Consider the following 21,414-nt stretch of genomic DNA (forward strand, 5'->3'; position numbering starts at 1 on the left):
TGTAAGTAAGTCTCAATGTTTTTTTTAAAGAAGGAGTTGTAACAACAGGGGGAGGGGTAAGCGCTCCACAATTTGAGAGACATTCTATTAACCAATTATTATTTTTTTTTACTCTTGTAGCCCGCCTAACTGATCAATAGTTTTCAAACTTATATAATGTAACGCACAGGACGTAGACATTAGAAACCTGACAGTGTTGAGTCTACATTCGTCTAGTGTACAAGACTATCTACAAGGGTTTGCTCAGGTGAATTAATTAGTCTCATTTATGTTCTTAATGATTCGTTTATCTCAATCATCTATCGTCATTTATAGTATTAATATATAGATTTGTGTCATTTATTCTTTGCAAGATGATCTTTAAAAAAAATATAATTATAATTTTCACTCCATAAATAGAATACTACAATCTTTAGGATTGCATCTAAAAAAATGCAAAACTACTATATTGAGTATAACATCTAAAATTAATCACTGTCACATAGCCCTTAGTCTGTTGTATCGTTAGGGCACCACACAAGATCTGTTGACTGTCTTTCTCCATTCCTCTCTGTCTTTTGTCTGGGATAGAATCTCTTTCAATGGCAGGTCCGTCCATTCTTTTATCTTGTCTTCCCATCGCTTTTTCTGCATCTTCTTCCATTTCCTGGTACTGTTCCCTGAAGGAAGGTCTTTGCGAGCCCTGAGGACCTTGTGACATGTCCATAGAGTTTTAGTTTGCGTTGTTTTTGACAGTAGTTAGCAGGACATCGTTAACACAAAATAAAAATAAAAAATAAAAAAATTCTTTTAGAGAACATGAACATCTAAAATTCACGAAGACGTAACTCTATAACGTGTGGCAATTTTAGAGTTCATTTTTGTTAGCAGCAATGGAATGTTCTGATCAACTAGTCTCTAACCTCATGTCTTTCCCTCTTGGTTTTTCTGTAGTCCGACGCTTTCATCATTTTTCTCTCAAAGATTCATTCATCAACTAGTTCTCTAAAAAAATATATTGACCTCAGATAAGATATTTAAAATAATAATGAAGGGAGTTTGTAATATACACAAACTCATAGGAGGCCCATGCCGTTCAGTCGTACTTACACATTAAGTAACACACCAGCACGGCGGATAAGCTTATAATTCCTGAGATTAACACAAACAGTCTATTAACTCTTGTTTTAGAAAATGCTTTATCTTCCCACATTTTATTATTATCTTTCAAAATGTAGATTTGAAATAATGTCCACTATTTAATTTAAGAGAGAAGGAGTGGGGAGAAAGAAAGAAAGAAGAAACGTTTTCAAGTTTTCTGTATCAAACTACCGCCAAGAACTAGTTATAGGCTATATTGTGAGCTAGACTACCCAGTGTAGCTAATAAAAACAGAAATATTTTCTTAAATCGTCCAGAAACTCACATTTACAGAAGTATAATTCTGCACGCATTTTTAAGTTTATCGATTAAAAAAACAACAACAATTAGTTGACGTTGTCGGTTCCTGTAATTATTAAGAATAAACCTTTTACCTTCTTTTTCAGACTGACCTTCTCTTTTATGCCAACAGAAAGAAACGGGAATCACACAATGCTTTTGACTTTAGCTATCACACTCATCGGCTCAGTTGTTGTCTTCGGGCAATCTTCAAACCCTGAATTTAGAGGTCAGCTGTTCTCTCCTTTTTTAAAACACAAATTAGATCTTTAAATATCATTGAACTTTTGGCTTCATTCCTATGAAAGGAAATTATATTTACTTGTGAGTTTTTTTCCTTGTTAAAATACTTATATTCAGAACTTCGTGGAACCAGGAACCTGGAACGCTGATCTCAAAAGCGGCTCTAACGATTTCCCTATAAATTTAACAGTTGATGTATATCGCTAAAAAAAAAGAATTATTATCTCATGGCCACATGAGGGAAACTCTAGTTTGACCATTATAATTTTTCAAAGTAAAAAAAAAATAAAAAAAAATGTAGGCCTAAATTTGGCTAGATAAATAACTAGATGTGGATCCAACAACAGTTTTGAAAGGACTATTGAGTTAGAGAATTTTGGAATGTAAGGCTTTATTGATTGAAGAGTTTACTAAATTAATGTTCAGAAAAAAAAGTTTGCTCCTCGTCTTCTAAGTCTAGATCTAGTAGCCTATTATAAAGTATAGTAGATGTGTTCATTCGCTTAACCAGGATTTTTCTCAGGAGGCGGGGGCGTGAGAAGTGGGGGGGGGGATAAAAATGTTTCTTTGTTTTTTTTAATCTAACGTATATTTAAGAGAGAAACTAAAAAAAAAAAATAGCGAAGTCAGCCATAATGTCACGACAACTGAGTTGTTTATTAGATTTAAAGTTGCTTCAAGTTTATTGATAGATTATCCAAGCTTTGTTTATTTTTTTATTTACGTAAATCTCATACAGATTACATCTAGACTAAATTGCATTAAATTTCAGTCTCTGGCACTGCTAAGTGTTATATCCAATATATCGTCTGTTTCAGATATTAATATTATTTTTATAATCATTAAAAAATTTAAAAAAATAAAATAAAAGGCGACATTTTTTTCCAAAAGTGTTTTACTCGATGCATCCTCTGTTCCAGTACCAACCCATAAGGCCTTTAATTATGCCTATATGTTGAGTGGTACATTCATTAACATCAATCAAGAAAACTCTTCTCAGAATGGAGACCAAAATGCTCTACCATATGATATATTGGCTTTTACTATTACGCCCGTTGTGGTCACAGCTTTGCAACCTGTAAGTTAATATTCATTTTCTTATTGCTGTTGATATTCGCAAATTATTGCTGTTATTCACTGGTAAAAATTTAGTGCACGTCATTTCTCCCACATCCATTCTGGGATCAAGTTGAAACTTTGCACAATTATTCATTGGCATAGACAAGACATGAATCAATAAAAAAAAATTAAACCAATTAGTCAATAAATTACTGATAATTAATTATTTTAGTTATTTTGTTTGATTCAAAATAGGAAAATTAATCCTTCAGTATTCACCGATAAGGCTAAATATGTAAGGTTTTGTCCCCCTATGTAATTGTACACTTTATTTCTCCCACGCCCATTCTCGGATCAAGTTGAAACTTTATTTTATTTATCAAAACATGAATGAATTAAAAAATTAATCAAGTAATTTTTGTTTACTTATTATTTTCTTTGATATCGAATATGGGAAATAGCTTCCACATTATTGAGAAATATAGCTGTAAGTGCGGAATTCTTCTCCTTGGAAAAGCTTTGTTGTGTGGGAATGGGGCTATTATAAATGTGACTGGGGGAATGGTGCAAACGTGCATGGGTGCGATTTACATACGGGTGTCACATTCCACAATAATAAAAATGCTATGTAAATATGTGTATCAATTTGTAGATTGCGTATAGGTCAAATTTGTAGACAATATGTATATTAATTAGTAAATTTTACATAGATAGATAATGTGCATATCTTTTTATTATTATTATTTATGTGTGTATTAATTTATAGATTAATGTGCAGACCTACACCAATATGTAAAATATGTGAATAATGTGAATCAATGGCTAGAAATATGTTTCAATTTGATCTGGTTCCGTGTTCATTGTTTTACATTTTTCAGGCTTTGACATTCACAGTAGATCAATATGTCAATGGTCGACCAGCTCGTTATCATCTGATGACTGTGTTTGAAGATGATGAAGGTTTAGTCAATCTCAAACATTATATTATTCCAAATAATTTAACTGCCAGGTACTATTTTTTCTATAGGTCTATAGACTTAATAGAATCAGTACGCAATCTTTCCTCTAAAGAAAACACACACACACATATTTTCTTTAGAACTAGGTTGTTGTTTTTAGCGGCCCCCCAAAGTAGAATAGGTGCTATTAGATTTATGCGGTCTGTCTGTCCGTCAGTCCGTCATTCAGCCCGTCCGTCCCAATTAGATCTCATAAACTAGAACAGATATTGAAAATCCAATATCATAATAGTTTAGATCTTTTAAAGTTCTGATGCAACGGCTATTTTTTTCTTTTCTGAAAGCGAAAAATTTAATTTTTAAAATTAACTATGCAAGCATTTTTTTCATAAAAGAACACCATTCTTTTGGAACATATTTATATAATAATTATAGACCAGGTAAAATAACCTTTAAAGTTATTTTCAATGTATTGAAACTTAAAGAATTTAAGGCCTCGTAAAACTCAAGTAATGTGTATTGAATGTTGTTTTTTATATATATATTTCAATGATGACAAGATATGTTCCAAAAGAATTTAAACTACAAAGCTTCTCGCTGATGTTAAAGTTTACATTCATTTGATGTTATTGTTGACATTAATCTAATAATGTTCTTGACATTTATCTAATGTTAAAGATAATATTCTTTTAATGTTAAAGTGATATTCATTTAATATTATCATTGACATGCATCTAATACCTAATATTATCATTGACATGCATCTATTGTTATTATTAGTTATTGCTAACCGTCATCTAAGATTGTCGATATTTAGTTGATGTTATGTCTATAATACTGACATTCATTTAATGTTATCATTGACATTTATCCAGTGACGTTCCTAACCTGCAACTGGAGGACATAGTGGAAGAGGCTGGATGCACAGCGAAGTATAGCACAGTGACAAACAAACTCTTTGTTGGGTATTGGCCAGCCTGCACCCAATATGAAGTCAATGTAAATATCTCTCGATATGACTCTAGATAGTTATTTACATGTTTAGATAGCTATATATATATATATATATATATATATATATATATATATATATATATATATATATATATATATATATATATATATATATATATATATAATTAGTGCTTTTTTGTAAAAAAAAAAAAATAGGTGCCGGTATTCAGTGATGGATTGCCTAACTTTTAACTACTAATAAATTAATAATAAACGTTAAAATACTAGAAAAGTAAGTCTTTTCCCCACATTGAAAAAGGTGCCGGTACGCCGTACCGGTGCGTACCGTCACAAAAAGCACTGTATATATATATATATATATATATATATATATATATATATATATATATATATATAATATAAATATATGATATTTAAAGTTGTATGGGTGGTGTGGTAGCACCAGGCTTCCGAAAATGGAGTTCCTGGGCTTGAATCCCGTTTTGATTTTGGATTTTTAAAGACTCCACACACCAGAGTCAAGCAGTTTTAGGTTTCAATGCAACCAACATTATTTTAATATTTGTTTGCATTTATTAGTTGGATGTTTTTTTATTGTGATTTAAGATTTTACATTTTGTGAGAAACAAAACATAATACCATTATTTATATTTTGTGAATAGTTTAATAATAATGAATGTTAAGTCATAATTTACTTTTATTCTGCCATTATTCCCGTGGTACATATTGCGCTATGTCTCCTGGTCGTAGAAGGCATATAACTTGGTTTAAGGCAAAGCGAGTCCTAAGTTAAAGGTAATGCCATACAAAGAAATTATTGGTTTTAAAAAAATGTGTGCATCCAGATTCTAACGAATCTGTAAACTTTCCAAAACTTGTGAGACCTATTTAATGAGCTATTGTGAGTCACAGGGGCAAGTTGTCACAAACACTATATCGGTATAATTTGATGCGCTATCAAAAATGCGAAACTACATTGAAGATGTTTACGGAAGCATATACAAATAGTTATAAAGTGAAGTCGATACCTTTTCGCATTTCAAACGTATCAGGTTTCATTAGTTTTCACTGTTAGGAAAGTGGAATTTTATTTCTGCGTAAATTTGTTGTAAAACACTTATACTGTTGAAATGATTGTCTAACATTACACTGTTTCATGTCTCTATATATTAGTTACACATTGAAATTGTTTATTTTTTCTTAAAGCTCGACCTAATAAAATGTTATTGGAATAAATGTTTTGAAAATTGTTGTGGGGCAAGTTGTCACACTGGTTGGGGTAATATGTCACAGTTGTAACAATTTGCCCCAATGAAGATTAAGCATTTTGGTGAGAATCAATGAATTCTAAATATGTTTAAAACATCAAAATTTGAAAATTGTGACAACTAGCCCCACCTTCCCCTACCTTATCTTTTAAATCCACTTTTTTTTTTGTAAACACAACCAAAATAAAGTTTAATGGAAGGGAACTCGGAGTTTGTTGGTTTATTAGTTACAAAGCTTATATCAACTCACTTTGTCTGCTTGGTTAAAAAGTTTCTACTATGAAATAATATTGACGTATTATGGACATATTAGCACAAACAAATTGTTACCCAGGAATACAATATAATGGTCTGACATTTCAGGTTCCACAACGCTATGTAGTTACTATAACTTGTGAGGCTTTCACAATGTCAGTTCCAGCGACACAGAACCAACCAGAAAGTAGCTATGACTTACCATATATCAACTATAAAATTGAACAGTAAGACTTGCAATTATTTAACTATTCAACTTTTCTCCTGTTGTTTAGCTATTGCTTTGATCAAAGTTTAATAATAATAATAATAATGTTTTTTTCAAATACGAGTAAGAAGGTAGATTTAAAGAACATTGTTTTTAGAGAGCTTTATTTTTTAATGGTTCCTGTATGGAAATGCCGATGCACTTTTTTTTACATTCCTCTATTCAGCTCGCAAACTCTTTATGGAACCTGGAATCGAAACCGAACTAGACATGGACATCGAAAAAGGCTCTAACGATTTTACAAGTTGATGTATATCTTTGGAAAAAATAGTTACTATCTAATTGGCCAATCTATATTTTGAACAGCTATACGTCAGCGGTCTTCCCGCGTCTTCAATGAAGCGTTAAATCATAAATAAATAGAGGTTCAAAAACATTTTGCGCACCGTCTTCTAAGTCTACATCTATACGCCTATCAACAAACTAGAATCTTTTCTATACCATATATCTAATATCTAGATTCAGAATTTTAGAGTTCCATGGTCTAGGTACGGCCCGCGGGCCAGAACCGGCCCGCGACGTGGTTCCATCCGACCCGCCGAAACGTCGGCACAAAAAGTAGAAAAAAAAATTCTCCTGCCTTCAAAAAAATTGAAAATGTATCTTTATCTTCGTTAGGGCCCACTTTTTCTCTGATGGATATATACCATGACGTTTAACGAGTGTGCGTTTATGAGTTTATGAAATGGAACTCTGCATGTAGAGTCTACCAGAAAAAGTGAATGGATCTTTTTGTGAAACATAAGTCAATATAATTGTTTTGTAAAGAAAGTCTGACTGTTTCAGAAACAACATATACAGCGGCATTATAAAACAAATATGAAGGCCTTCTTGGTTTGAGCCACGTCTTAAAGATTGGTTAAACTACGCCAAGAGGGTCGATGAGAACATTTACCAAAAAGAGATAAGAAAATAAGTTGGTGATAAAGTTAACTAAAATGTTGCTCACATTTTAAGTAGAGAAATGAAGCCATTTTTAGATGCGTAAAAAATGATCTACTTTAAATATCCCATTTAATTAATGTAAGTACTAAATCCAATAGTTTTAAATCGTTTCAGGTGAATTTTGATTTCATTTTTGTTTTTTTTTACCTTTTTGTTGATTTGGCCCGCGACACGCGTGTCGAAAGTTAAAATGGCCCGCAGGTCGAATTAGGTTGAGCATCACTGGTCTAGACTACCATCTCTCAGTTGCCAAGGCTTATCTGTGTTACCAAACTAGAATTTGAAATAGTAGATATTGGCTATACATGGGCTTCACCAAGAATATTTTCGGGGAAAGGGGGGATAGTGGCTGGGTAAAAAATATTCTTTTTTTTTAAATCCATTATTTATTAGTTATTAAGTATAGAGTAATATCCTTATGAAAAGTTACCTGGAGGAATTGTCTTTTTTTTTTTCAACTTTTTTTTTATGTTACTTGATTGATATACTATCTGGCTAACCTCCGTCATATTTCTTCTATTTTTTATTATTATTTATTTTTGACACTATTCCAGCCAAGCCAGAGTGGAAAGGCTGTTATTCTGTGATTTATTTTCTTAAATCTTTATTTAGGAAATCTTTATCTCTACTGTTAATATTGTTTTCTTTAATTCATTAATTGAGAGCTAAATAAACCTTTCATTTAAAAAAAAAGGAGTACCAAAGGATCTTTGTAAATTGACATTAACCTTATGCGTAAAAAGTGTGCAAGAAACTTTTTGAAATAACTTTTAAGCAAGAACTATGAATAGCCTCTAACTTAAACATTTAAATGGCTCATTTCAGGTACCCACTTCCGGCATCGGTGCTTGAACAAGCCGGCGACTTTCAACCATCTTGTGCTATAAAACCTGAATGCTGAAATGAAGTGTTCGACTCGAGATAGATTATAAATGAAACCGCTCATTTGAAATGGTGCTATGACTGAAATATTCTGTTTCACTTGAAAGATAATTAAAAAATTATAAGAACTCAGAGTAAGACTTGCTTATATTATTTCTCTGTACTTTGATTCTGGACTAACACGTATAAGTTCTGAGATCTGGGTTCTCTGTTGGAGGCATCTAAGGTTCCTCGAACGCTTTCATCAAAAGTATTTGGCTATTTGCACTCCATAATGGACATACGCTGGCAAGACTTAAGTAACCAACAACCATGCTCTGCTGGAGGCTGGGGATGTAGAGGCACTACTTAATGTTAGACACAAATCCTAGATAATGGATGATGGGCGATCTTTTTTGTTTTCAAGACGGTGTAACAGGAGCGCCCCCCCCCCCCTCTTTCCCTGCTTATTTTTGCCATCACTGGTATAGAGAAAAACAATAGGTATCATTTGACCTCTGAAGAGACAGCTGGCTAGCTCTCACGAAGATCGCGGAACATTCAAGGCCAAAAGAAAAACCTTTGCCGAAGACAGCGCAGATGAGGAAAACAGAACTTACATGATACTTACTTAGCTCTCAATAACTGCTAACATAATTAATTAAGAAAAAAAGGGGAAAAATATGAATCGATTCCCCCCCCCCTTTTTTTTCCCCCTATCTGAACGAAAAAATTCCTGGTCACGCACATGTGAAATCTATTCATATAGGTTAAGAATTTCAAGATATAAGTCCAGACTTGTAAACACAGACCTCTAGTCCATGCTATAATAGTGGGTCTATTTAGAGATATAGTATTGTTATTGTGTATTACAAATTTGTGAAGCGCTATATACATAATATTGTTACAAATGACCAGTGACAGGAAGAGGTTAACGTGTGACCCCGACGAGATAACACAGCAACGGGTGTTCCCTGGAATGTACATGTATCAACAAAGACAGGATGTGACGTGTCCTTACGTGTTATTCCAGAAGGTACTAGCAATGTCCAGTGAAGCCCTGGTCAAAGTCATGGAAACACAATAGAATCTGATGCTGAAGTTGATGGACCTTTGCACGTTGAATGTTATCAACCTGCCCCATAGGCGAGTGCTCCAGACTCGGATGAAGGTGATGACGTGTTTGACACCTTGCCTTCAAGTGGACGTGCAGCTCATTCGCAAAGCACCCATCAAAGAATAATGCTGAAGCAACTTGTTAGATCAACAGTCTTGACGACTACAACTATGAAATGCAATACCTTCCTATGTGCTAAGTCGCTGCCATCAGCATTGATTGACAAGAAAGCAAGACAACGACATCAACATCAACGCAACCAAAGAAATATCAAATGGAGGAGGCGGAGAAAGCGACACATGCAGAGTGCAACGTGGATGGCTCCAACAAGATCAAGATACAAGAACACCCCTTCTCCCACTGATAGACCCCCACCTGCATTTATGAAACTTCATAGCCCATGTTGTTAGAAAACAAGCCCACCACTTCTTCCACTGATAAACCCCCACCTGCACTAATGAAACTCCACAGCCATGTTTTTAGAAAGATTCTGTCCGGGACCATAAACCAAAGAAGAAAGCCTTACGAATCAGTTGAAAGTGTGAAGACACTAAAGAATAATCTAAGAACATTCCTCATGAGAATAGGTTGATGAAGTATAACAGAGGTTTTAGAAGAACGATAATCAAGTCAGAAGCAAGAAGGACAGAACTAGTGTAAGATGCCAGAACTGTGAAGTGAGTAACCATCTGCGATAGAACTGTACGAATAAAACTGTAAGAGAACATCAACCCAACAGGCATCGTACAAACCCAAAGTCAGTTGCTGTACTGTGATGAACCTGTGTATCTCTGAAGAAGCTCTGTAAAAAGATTCTTGAAAATGTACAGCTCAGCCAGTGAAGCACGAACTCGTTAGAATGCTGATGAATTTTCTCGACAAGGGTGCCCAATGTCGTCATCTGAAGGTCGATGTTTCCATACCAAGAATGATGAAAACCTTTGTGAGGACCTGCTGAAAACATGAGGATTTGGCTCCCATTCTTCTATGGAAAGAAGATGGACAACGGCCAGATTGAAAGAACATCTCTGAGAAGGGGGCAACCACCAAAGCTTCCTACTTGATCGTCAATCGATTTCATCAGTATCGTGGTGAAACGGAATCTGTTCGGGACGAACAGATCTAAGAAGGGGGCAGTGTTACAAATGACCAGTGACAGGAAGAGGTTAACGTGTGACCCCGACGAGATAACACAGCAGCGGGTGTTCCCTGGAATGTACATGTATCAACAAAGACAGGATGTGACGTGTCCTTACGTGTTATTCCAGAAGGTACTAGCAATGTCCAGTGACAGATAGAGGTCACAACTTGTGACCCCGGCAAGATGACAATGCAGCCGATGTTTTCTGGAATCTACATGTATAAATAAAGACAGGATGTGACGTTTCCTGACATGTTATTCCAGAGGATACTAGGAGTGTTTGTGCAACTTTAGAGAAGCGATTAGGGACTCTATATAAGCCTGAAAGTTAATGTGAAAGTCAGTCGTATGGAGTTGTGAGTGAGCCGTTACAGTCGATACAGACTATGTAAGACGTGTGCGGCTCTGTGGAAGAGAAATGTGTACGACTCGATGCAAGTTAACTAGGGTAGAGTTAACTGGAGTGGACTACCGTCGTTAAAGTCTATACAGCGAACTACAGTGGACTTGAGCCGTTACAGTCGATACAGTCGATGTAAGACGTGTGCGGCTCTGATTCGGTAGACTTGAGTACGACTTGGTTCAGCTTTGGGAGACCTGGAGCGACACTGGGAAGTGTGTCGTTGGTCTGTTCTGTGGAATACGGCTCGATGCAAGTTGAGAAGAGATGAATTGCAACGAAATGAAGAGATGAATTGCAACGAAGTATAGCTAACTGTAAACTGACAGATATTGTACAGTCTTCTACGCTACATGTTACAGTAACGAATTGTTAGAGTTAATAGTCATTAAAGTTATATGAAACTGAAAGTTTAGTCGTCAAGTTCTTTGCTGTGTTTTTATTTGTGTGCCAACTAATACATCTAGCCAGAAGATTCAGAAATACGTAACAATATATATATATATATATATTTGTGCAGTGGCGTAGCAACCATGAGGGGTTCTATGAATCAATTTTTAAAAAATACCAATTAGACAAGTGATGCTCAAAATACGGATCGCGGGATAGGTCCGGCCCGCCGAAACGTCGGCACAAAGCGTAGAAAATCCACTGTCTAAACTGGTTGTTAAAGGTTTCTTTACCAATGTTATGGATCTAACTTCTTATGTGATGAATTTTTACAATCACCCTTAACATTGTGTTTATGAAATGGGACTAGGTGTATCAGGAAAAGTCAACGGATCTTTACTTTTTTTTTTTTGCAGAGAACATAATAGTAAGCCAATGTATTTGATTGGTAAAGAAAGTGTGGCTGTTTAAAAAAAAAAAAAAACAAGTATAATACACAAATAGGGCAGCATTCTTGATTTGAGCCGCGAATAGAATATTGTTAAACTACGGCCTACAGATTGAAGACTAGTTACCAAAAAGAGACAACAAAACACGTCGCTGTTGAAGCTGGATACGACGTTGCCACATTGTAAGTAGAGAAATGAAGCTATTTTATCTATGGTAAAAAAAGAAGATAACTTCAAACATTTCACTAATTAATGTAAGTACTAGATTCACTAGTTTCAAATAAAATAGCTTTACTTCCATTTCATTTCGATTTTTTTTTCGGTAATGTGGCAGAGTGGCCGACACGAGTGTCGGAAATTAAAATGGCCCGCAGGTCGAATTTTGTTGGGCATTAGTAACTGGTAATTAATTATTTTGAGGAATAAATTTCTGAAGTTCAAAGCAGATGAAAACTCTCGGACCCCGCTGCGCTTCCGCCGGACCTCTCGTCTCCAGAAAGAACCTTTGCTAGTTGATAAAACGCTTTAAAATTACCTAAAACATTTTAATGTTTAACATTTTAATACGCTAATTTTAATATTTATGCAAAGTAGGCCTCATCATCCCAAATCAAATGGTCAATCACAGTTTAGTGTTCTCAACATTGTGAAGTTTATCCTGAAAATCTCCACTATAGAAATAAAAGAAGACGATAATCTGAAAGTAGGTGATAGTGTGAGTATTTGGAATTACATCTATGCCTGTCAACAATGGTCTCGCTGTGTACTTTATTATGTTTTGTTTGTTTGTAAATTATGGTTCAGTGTATTGTTGCTACTTTACTTTTTATTCTTCAGTGCTGAAGTGTCCGTAAATTTAGTGATTATACCAATGGTATTCCTTTGATATCAACCTTACTGCTCTATTTTGCATGTTTCTTAATGTTTTCTTGAGTTGAGGGGTTTCAAACAGAGGATGCAATGCATATTATAAAATTACCTAAGGTCAAATAGCATTATAGTTTTATGTTCCTGTTTGATTTGTAAAAATTTCTTTTAATAAACCCTAATGCGTTGTTTGATTTTTTAATAATGTCATCATTTAATCTATGATAACTTTTCATTTATTATTACAGATAAATAATATGAGTTTTTTTTTTACAAAGCTTGTATCAACTCACTTTATCAGTATAACTGTCTCAATGAAAGCAATAACCAAGTCTGTTGTTGTATGGCTTTAATACACTGAATCAATGAACACAGTACAAATCCCAAATATCGGGAACATGGCACAAAAACACAGGTACATCTGATGATGACTTTCACAGGGAATAAGTTCAACACTAAACAAAGAATCAGATAGAATAAATCCCATTCACCACATTACTACCAGAGAGGCGAGTTGGCTGAGCGGCATAGCGCTTAGCTTTTGAACCAGGGATCCCAGATTCGAATACTGGTGAATACCGGTACTGGGTTTTAAATTTCAGAATAAATTTTTTTTTGCCACCTTTTTGTCCACCCAGCTTTAATGGGTACCGGACATTAGTCGGGGAAAAGTAAAGACAGTTGGTCATTGTGCTGGTCACATGACACCCTCGTTAACCGTGGGCCACAGAATCAGATGACCTTTACATCATCCACCCTATAGATCACAAGGTCTGAAAAGGGAACTTAACTTTTTTTTTTTACATCACTACCTGGTTCATACTTATTATTTTCATAGACCAAGGGGTGAAGTGACTGCTGCGCACAACTGATTTATTTAATTGTGCCTTATATTAAACATAATTGTTTTAGTCGTTGATCAAATTTTGTCACTGTTATAAAAATAATATTAACTTTGTTGCTTTGCCAATTTAAAACAACCATCTTAAAAAAGAAACATCCTGATTTCGGATGCAATGTTTACAAATGAAGAGAGACAAATAAAAAGGCCAAGAGTTAACTGTCTGACAACACTGTCTTCACCAAACCATCACATCATTACAAGAAGCTGCAACAGAAGTTAGGACTAGAACTAGACACTCGCCCATCTCATAAGGTGAATTTATTTATGAATGCTTGTGATGATCAGGGCTCAATATTACGTGTCTCTTGAACAATAAAACAAAAATATTTCTGTGTAGTTAGACTTGTTGAAAAGATGGCTGATCGTTTGCAGAACCAACTTCACAATGCAATCAAGAATTGTTTGTGGTACTAGCACTCGCTAGCATTGGATAAAAAGTACTGAGATGTAAACAAATAGCATAATTATAGACATTTGTTTCAGCTCACAGAAAACTGATTTCAGAGTTCAGGAACATTAGAGAACAGTGTAAACATTTAAATACTTCACAGCGCAACTGTACATTTGTGGTTAAATTATGATGGAAAATAACAAAAGTGAAATTTTAAAAATAGAAAAGTTATTTAAACAAATTTTAAATAATTTTTTTTTAATCGATTTCTTCTTTAATAAACATTTTATTTTTCATCACTTTTAATCTTTTAGATGCCAAAAAATGCTGAGTGCTGTCTCTTTGCGTTGAAGTGGTGTTTCTTATGTGAGTGACTTTTATGTAACACTTATGATAAGCACTCAATTGTCTTTCATATTGCTCTCAAGTCTCATTTTTTAAGCGTTCTTCACTTCTATCTAATCGTAAAGGCTTCACCTCTTCTGTTTTTATGTCAAGTTGCTTTTGTTTCTTTTCTTTACTCCTAAATGTCTCTTCTCTTCTGTTGGCATTGCTAGTCTTACTGGTTGCTTTTGTTTTTCTTTCCCTAAGTGTAATCATTTCTTCTCTTCTAGTTCCAAGGGAATTTTTTCTGGACGGTTTCTTTTTTTTTGTCTCTAATTGTAAACGTTGTTCCTCTTCTCTTTTCATGGCACGTTTTTCTTGACGCTTTAGTTTTTCTTTCTCTAATCTTAAATATTTCTCCTCTTCTGTTTCCTTGGCCAGTTTTTGTAGACGTTTTTCTTTTCTTTTCTCTAGTCGTAATTGTTTCTGCTCTTCTGTTTCCATGGCAAGTTTTTCTTGACGCTTTCTTTTTTGTTTCTCTAAACGTCGCTTACGTTGTGTTGTAGTTTCTTTTCGTTTTCCTTAAAGAGTAAGGACAATATCATGTATTTGTTAATCCCCCATAATTGTAAATAAGATTTTCTATATTCAATAATAAATAAAGTGATCTGACAAACATTTAAATAACTAGGTACTAGAATGTATCATTGAGGGCAGAGGGAATTCTTTCTCACAAATTTTACATTTAAATGGCTTTTTACCAGAAAATAATACCTCATAGCCTTTTAATTCTGATGAGTAAGTTTATTCTTTTTGACTAATGTGACAATTTAATGGCTTTTTATCATCTGATTTGATTTTTTAGCTACAAAAAGAAATAAATTCTTCCTGACAAATTGAGCATTTAAATAGCTTCTTACCAGAAAAAATTATGACATGACATTTTAAGCTAGTGGACTGAGTGAATTCTTTTTAAAAAACTTGACAATTAAATGGCTTTACAACAGATAGAAGAATCTCATGTTTTTTTAAAGAAGTTGATGGATCGTTTGAATTCTTTTATACAAATTTTATATAGAAATGGCTTTCTGTTAGAATGAGTTATAAAATAAAATCTACTGAATATATTTTACATTTAAATGGCTGTTTACCATAATGAATTTCCTCATGAGCTTTTAAGCTAGACAGCTCAGTGAATTTTTTTCGACACATTTGACATTGAAATGGCTTTTTACCACAATGACTCGTCTCATCATTTTTTACCATTGATGTAGTGGCAAATGTTTTGGTATATACTTCATATTTGTCTGGTTGTGTCTCTACATAAACCAGCTGGTGAATTATATTTTCATTGGAATGAATTGGTTCATTATCTTCAAAGTTCCCAGCATGCACATCTTTGTTAAAAGTGTTTCCAGCAAACATATCTTGGTTTAAATTCATTTCTTGCTTCAGAACCTCCATTTTGTTCTGCAAAATAAAACAAATAAATAACTCAAACAACAAAACTCTTATCAAATCTAAAATTTTAGCTATAGCTCATTCATTGCAACTGGAGAGTTCTCTTTTGCCACAGAGCAAAAAAGGAAGCACTAGAACCAGCTGCTACTATGCTAGCAAATCATCCAAGTACCCCACACAGTCAGATTGTCTTTCTAACTGATGTGAAAACAATCCTCCAAAGCTTGGAAATCTCTGATTTCTCCTATATGAAATGACTCAGGACAGCACTTATAAAGCTCAACAACAACAGCCAAAAAAAATGTTATTATATGGATACCAGCACATATTGAACTAGAAAGAAATACACTTTCCAAGTGTGGGAGAACAAACACACAATGAAACATTGCACTCTATCCAGAAGAAATGAAGAAACTTATAAGGTGACTAGAATCAATGAGAAATGGACATGAAAAACGACATCTATTAAAAGCTATCCCAACAAGATCATCATCTAATTGCCTCAGAACCAGACTCAACAGACAACATATGTTCCAGAAGCTCAAAATTGGAACCAATGAAATCTGCCATTGTGGAGTATCACCAGAGAATGCGGACCATGTCCTTGAAAACTGCATTCTTTATCAAGAGTCCCAAACAAGACATTGGCCCCATAACACCCCTATAGAAAAAAAACTATATGGAGAGCTTCCTGATTTGGAACCACTGCACAGTTCATCTCATATGTTGGTCTAGTCATCTGAATGCTCCAACATAATTATGAGAACGAGGAAGAAGAAGAAGCTATGGCTAAAAATATGTGCATGTTTATGTTGACATGTACAGTATCACATCATCATTTTTTTCTAAGTCTCAATATGCTTTTATAGTCAAAATACACATTTTGAAAGCATCTAAAGATAAAAAGACTTTTAAACAAAACAAATTGATATGTCTTTTTTAAATATGAAATAACTTTGTACCTTTGTGTCTGTTTGTGTGTGTAATAATTAAAGTCTGAAAGAACATCTACTTTACTATTTGATAGCTCATGAGAGAGATGCCAGGGCATAAAAGAGATGTCAGGTCATGACATAACTCCTTGTGTAACAAGCAAAATCTGTAGGCTGATCCCCTATATTAACTTGTTGCTCAATCTAGGGTAATGATCTGACTATTACTACAAAATAATCTGTGAAATATTTTGAGTCAATTGAATGCATTCATGGAAAGGAAGAAGAATATATATATAGATATATAGCTCCTCCTTCCCAGTTGAAGATGAACACATTTCTCATTTCCTATAAACTCAAAGATAGACACGGAGTCCAATCCTTGCTTTAAAAAGCCAGCAAGATAAGTGGTATGGGTAAGTTGGGTCTAATAATAAACAGTAAAAAATATTTTCAAAAAAAAAAGAACAAAAAAACATGTTAAAACACAAAAGGGTTGGCTATGTTTAGTCAGAGTTAAAGAGGAATTCATACCCAATGCTTTTTTTTTTTTATTTTCTAATTTTTAAGGCCTTTTAAAAGCATTGTTTTTAAAAGTATCTTTTTAAACTATTAAGTATTTTAGCCTTTTAAACTTTGTTGTTGTTAGATAGTTTATATTTAGATAGTAGACAGTTTATTGTTGAAAAGTAGTTTCCCTGTCAATCTAATGATAAAGTATTTTACTATAAATATTTACACATCAATAAATAATTTTTACATGTCGTATTGTTTTCAGGAAAAATCAAACTAGAAAAATATAACTTGACACAAATTGTGCGTGTGTGCTTGTTTGAGTTTGATTTAGATAACTAATAAATACACAAAAGGAGCCAAATAAAATATGTGCAATTTGGAATAGAAGTTAGAGCTTTACAAATGGGCTGCTGTCAGTGAAAATGAAAAGTTAATATAAAATTTCTATATTGGTGAAATAATGAGAAAATTGAATAAAGTCAAAGAGTTAGTTCAAAACAAATGTTTACAAATCAACCAAAAATATACAACTAAAATACTTTTTTCACCATTGTGAGACAAATATTATGGCAGCATTCTGTATTTGTGAACTTCAAGTAAAGATTGGCTGCCTGCTAGTGTGAAATGTGTTTCAGACTGTCGTCATAATGGTGTTGATGCCTGTCAACATCCCTTGCCATTCTGCAGGAGATTTGGGCTAGGATGTAATTATTTTCTTTTCTGAAGGAATGTCCAAAACATGTAAAACAAACAAACAAGAAAACATTGACTTTAACAGTCTATGCAAAATACAAGGTAAACTTTATCACTAACTAAATTAGCAGCATTGGTAGATTTATTTAGAGACACTGCAGGAAAGAAAGAAAACTAAGAAGCAAAGTAGAAACAACACATGAAACACTGAACCATAACCTTACAAATATAAAAATGTTCACTTATAAAATTCTTCTTCTAGTGTCCCAACACAAAAAAAACAAACAAATTAAATACATATATGGCAAACAATTTTCTTATGCCTATTGCAAAGAAATATTAACAAAACACTTTGATAGAGTAATATAGTAATTGTCTTACTTGTGTCTCTTCTCCTGAAAATAATTCAGAACTTGTATCAGTGTAGCTACTTTCTTGCATCTCTGAATCTGATGAGGATTCCATTTTCTCAACTTTTATAACATTTCTAAGATCGTTAGGTAAGTTTTGTTTCATCTCATCCATGGTTGATCTTGAGTGAAAAGAACCTTCAGAATTCTTTGTAAATAGAATGCAAGTTTTATATTAAAAGCTAGAGTGTCACTTAATAAAGATATTTAGGGAATACGTTTTTTATTAGTCCAATTAATTTAAACATTGACTGATACTAGTTCGTCTCCTACTAGGAGATATGTCAAACATAAAAAAAAAATTAACTGATCACATATTTTCTAAATAATAATGAAAAATTATTATTAAAATTTTCAAAACTTTAGCCCTTTTAACAAATTATCCTACCTGTGTTTTTTCTGATGAATGAAGTTCATAATTTTGTCCAATGAAACTGTTTTCTGTTGTCTCTGAATCTATTATCTCAGTTTTCACAACATTAGTAAGTTCATCACTTAAGCTTTGTTTCATGTCATCCATCTCTAATATTGATTGCAATTGCTCTTGTGAGTTTTTCTGTCAATGCAATTTATGACAAATTTCTAACAAAGATTTACCTATGGTGATAAAAGTGCACAGTCTACTTAAGGGGGGGGGGGGGGGGCACAATGTCCTGATATATAAAAAAGGGGATGGTTGAAGTCAGTCAATTTCTTTTTCAAGGAGCAAAAAACAATTTCATTGTAGTTATCAATCCATCTTGGACTACCAATGACTTTATTACCAATGAGTGTGGGATTAACATTTTTCAATTGTTGTTTCATCTTCTAAAAAGAACATAGAGTAAAGCTGCCATATCGAACGAGTTAAGCCGAATGCTGGCGATTTTTCACATTTTAATTATTGAAGCTCTGTATTGGCAGACCTAGAAAACAAAAATGAAACCATCTTTAAACTCGTCATCCATTGGTCTATAAAATTAGATCTGTTGCGCAGTTTCAACATGCGTAGTTAAAATAAAATCTGATGTCAAAGAGGGGTGGGGTAAGTATGTCAAAATGTAAACTTCATCTGACAAATTTTTTTCCCTGACTACGATATCGAACACCTTGTAAACCATATCAGACAATATGCACTTTAAAAAAGTTTCAATCATCTAATTCTTTCATTTCAGGTATTTTCTGGTCAAGCAAGAGGTGAACTACCAAGTGCAAAAGACTAATTCCCATACATACACATGTCAGTGATAGTTCAAAATTTAGTCAAAGTCAATGCTATAAATAGATTTAGCAATGACAGGGGAGAGCATATGCCTACTTAACTCTTTCTCTACGTAATTATTTTCCTTGTTTTGATAATATTATTCATTTTGCTCATTTTGTATTTCACTATTCTTTTATAATTGAAATTCAATAACTTTTTTGTTAGTAATAAGAAAATGTTATATTTGGTATTGAATTATAGGAGAATGAATGTTCTTTTAACATAATACAAATTATAGTTTATAAATCCAAAATCAGTTTAGTTTAATGTGGGTGTAATCAACATTGGCATCGTCAATTAGGAGAGAAAGAGTTAATATTTAATAAATTATTTTTTTTGAGCCAAGGGAAGTAAATCTGCAAAAACGTTTATTTTTTTTGTTAATTTGTATTTATAAATTGCTTGTGTGTTTTGTTGTCTTTTAGATACTAAAAATTTACTGATTATGTTTAATTTTGTTTTGAACATTAAAGAAAACATTTCATAAAAATACATGTACACTAAAAAAAAATTTGTTTGATATTGCAGCATTTTCTAAAATGGTAAACCTTATCGAACACCCCTATAATTCTGAATAGGTTTAATGGAAAGCAAGGGAAGTGTAATATATATGTTCTCCTTTCAATCCTGAATCCAAATATAAGGTCTTGCTTTGCTAATGCACCATGGGGCTATACAGTAGCCTTAGTACCGGAAGCACCCCCATTCATGTGTATGAAGTCAAAATAACACGCTTTCATACCAGTGTACTTTATTGCCTAGTAGAAAAACTATCTTGCACAGGTATACATATACAAAACTGAATTTGTTAAAAAATAGAAAAATGAATCGCACACCATAATACCACAGTATTTCTGTACTAACCATCAAAATAAAGACGCATTAATAAAAATAAGGTGAGATGTCCGATATGGTATATACAAAAAGGGGGGGGGGTGTCGATATGGCAGCTTTACTGTTTTGGAAAAAATATAGACTCTAGATCTATTTAGTCAATATTTATTTATAATCATTCATTATGACAAATATTTTTAGATCTAAACTAAATCTAATCTAGATCAATCTTAATGATATTATTGTAAACTTTTTTTTTTACTCGAAATGTTTAAAAAGCTAAGGTCTTAACATATTTTCTTAGTTTAAACATAATAATAATAATAATATATAGATCTAGAATATAGATTCTAGACTAAAATAAAAATGTACTTCCAATCTACTAAATCATAGATGAGTCAATCTAGATCTAGAAGTAGTAGATTCTATACATAGACAATACATATATCTAATTATTATTGTAATTATAGCCTACATTATTATGGAGTATCATTATTAATTATTAAGAGTTAAAGATAAACTGATAATTTGAAGTAACGTCTGTATTCAGATGATTATCTTATCTTATAATTATTATTATATAGATCTAAATAATTAGGTAAGATAAGATAAGATTAAAGATAATCATAGAGTGAGACTCAATAAAATGTCAATAACAATTACTTCAAGTTCACAGATTAGATCTAGATCTAGGTTGTAGTCGTCTAGATTGAGATCTAGACTAAACAGATAGATCGTGAGACTAGAATTCACTAGAATCTAGATTGTAGTCTAGTTTTCCTATCTACGATATAAAATATAAGAATAAGTAAGTATATATTAGATCATATAGATTCTACATCGGCTGATATGTAGAGGCATATTGATCTCCCTTGTCTATATTGAGCTTTTAATTAACTTTTTTTTTAAATGAGAGGGTTGAAGAGTTGTTTTTTATTGTAATATTGTTGTTGATTTTTTTTCCTGATGCTGTCAGTGTCAGCTTATGTTTTACATTCATTTGTTGTATAGATTGAGATTCATCTGATTCTTTATTATATATATATATATCTACTAGTATAACTAATATTTATAATAATAGTAATAATCT

At 33.0% G+C, this 21,414-nt stretch overlaps 2 protein-coding genes across 2 annotated transcripts; one reads left to right on the forward strand and one right to left on the reverse strand.

Moving 5' to 3' along the window:
* Positions 1–1,528: 1,528 nt before the first annotated feature.
* LOC106065331 (uncharacterized) lies at positions 1,529–8,366 on the forward strand. Its single transcript, XM_056041809.1, has 6 exons — positions 1,529–1,648; positions 2,583–2,740; positions 3,600–3,730; positions 4,556–4,679; positions 6,287–6,405; positions 8,217–8,366. The coding sequence occupies exons 1-6, from the start codon at positions 1,543–1,545 to the stop codon at positions 8,290–8,292; spliced, it is 714 nt and encodes a 237-aa protein (XP_055897784.1). The 5' UTR covers positions 1,529–1,542; the 3' UTR covers positions 8,293–8,366.
* Positions 8,367–12,950: 4,584 nt separating this feature from the next.
* Positions 12,951–21,339, reverse strand: LOC106065328 (uncharacterized). The gene is made up of 5 exons (XM_013224113.2): positions 21,319–21,339; positions 18,636–18,803; positions 18,219–18,395; positions 15,387–15,705; positions 12,951–14,816 (listed from the first exon to the last, which is right to left on the reverse strand). The coding sequence occupies exons 1-5, from the start codon at positions 21,322–21,324 to the stop codon at positions 14,335–14,337; spliced, it is 1,152 nt and encodes a 383-aa protein (XP_013079567.2). The 5' UTR covers positions 21,325–21,339; the 3' UTR covers positions 12,951–14,334.
* Positions 21,340–21,414: the final 75 nt, after the last annotated feature.

Source organism: Biomphalaria glabrata, chromosome 9 (genome assembly GCF_947242115.1).
Source record: "Biomphalaria glabrata chromosome 9, xgBioGlab47.1, whole genome shotgun sequence".
NCBI lineage: Eukaryota > Metazoa > Mollusca > Gastropoda > Planorbidae > Biomphalaria > Biomphalaria glabrata.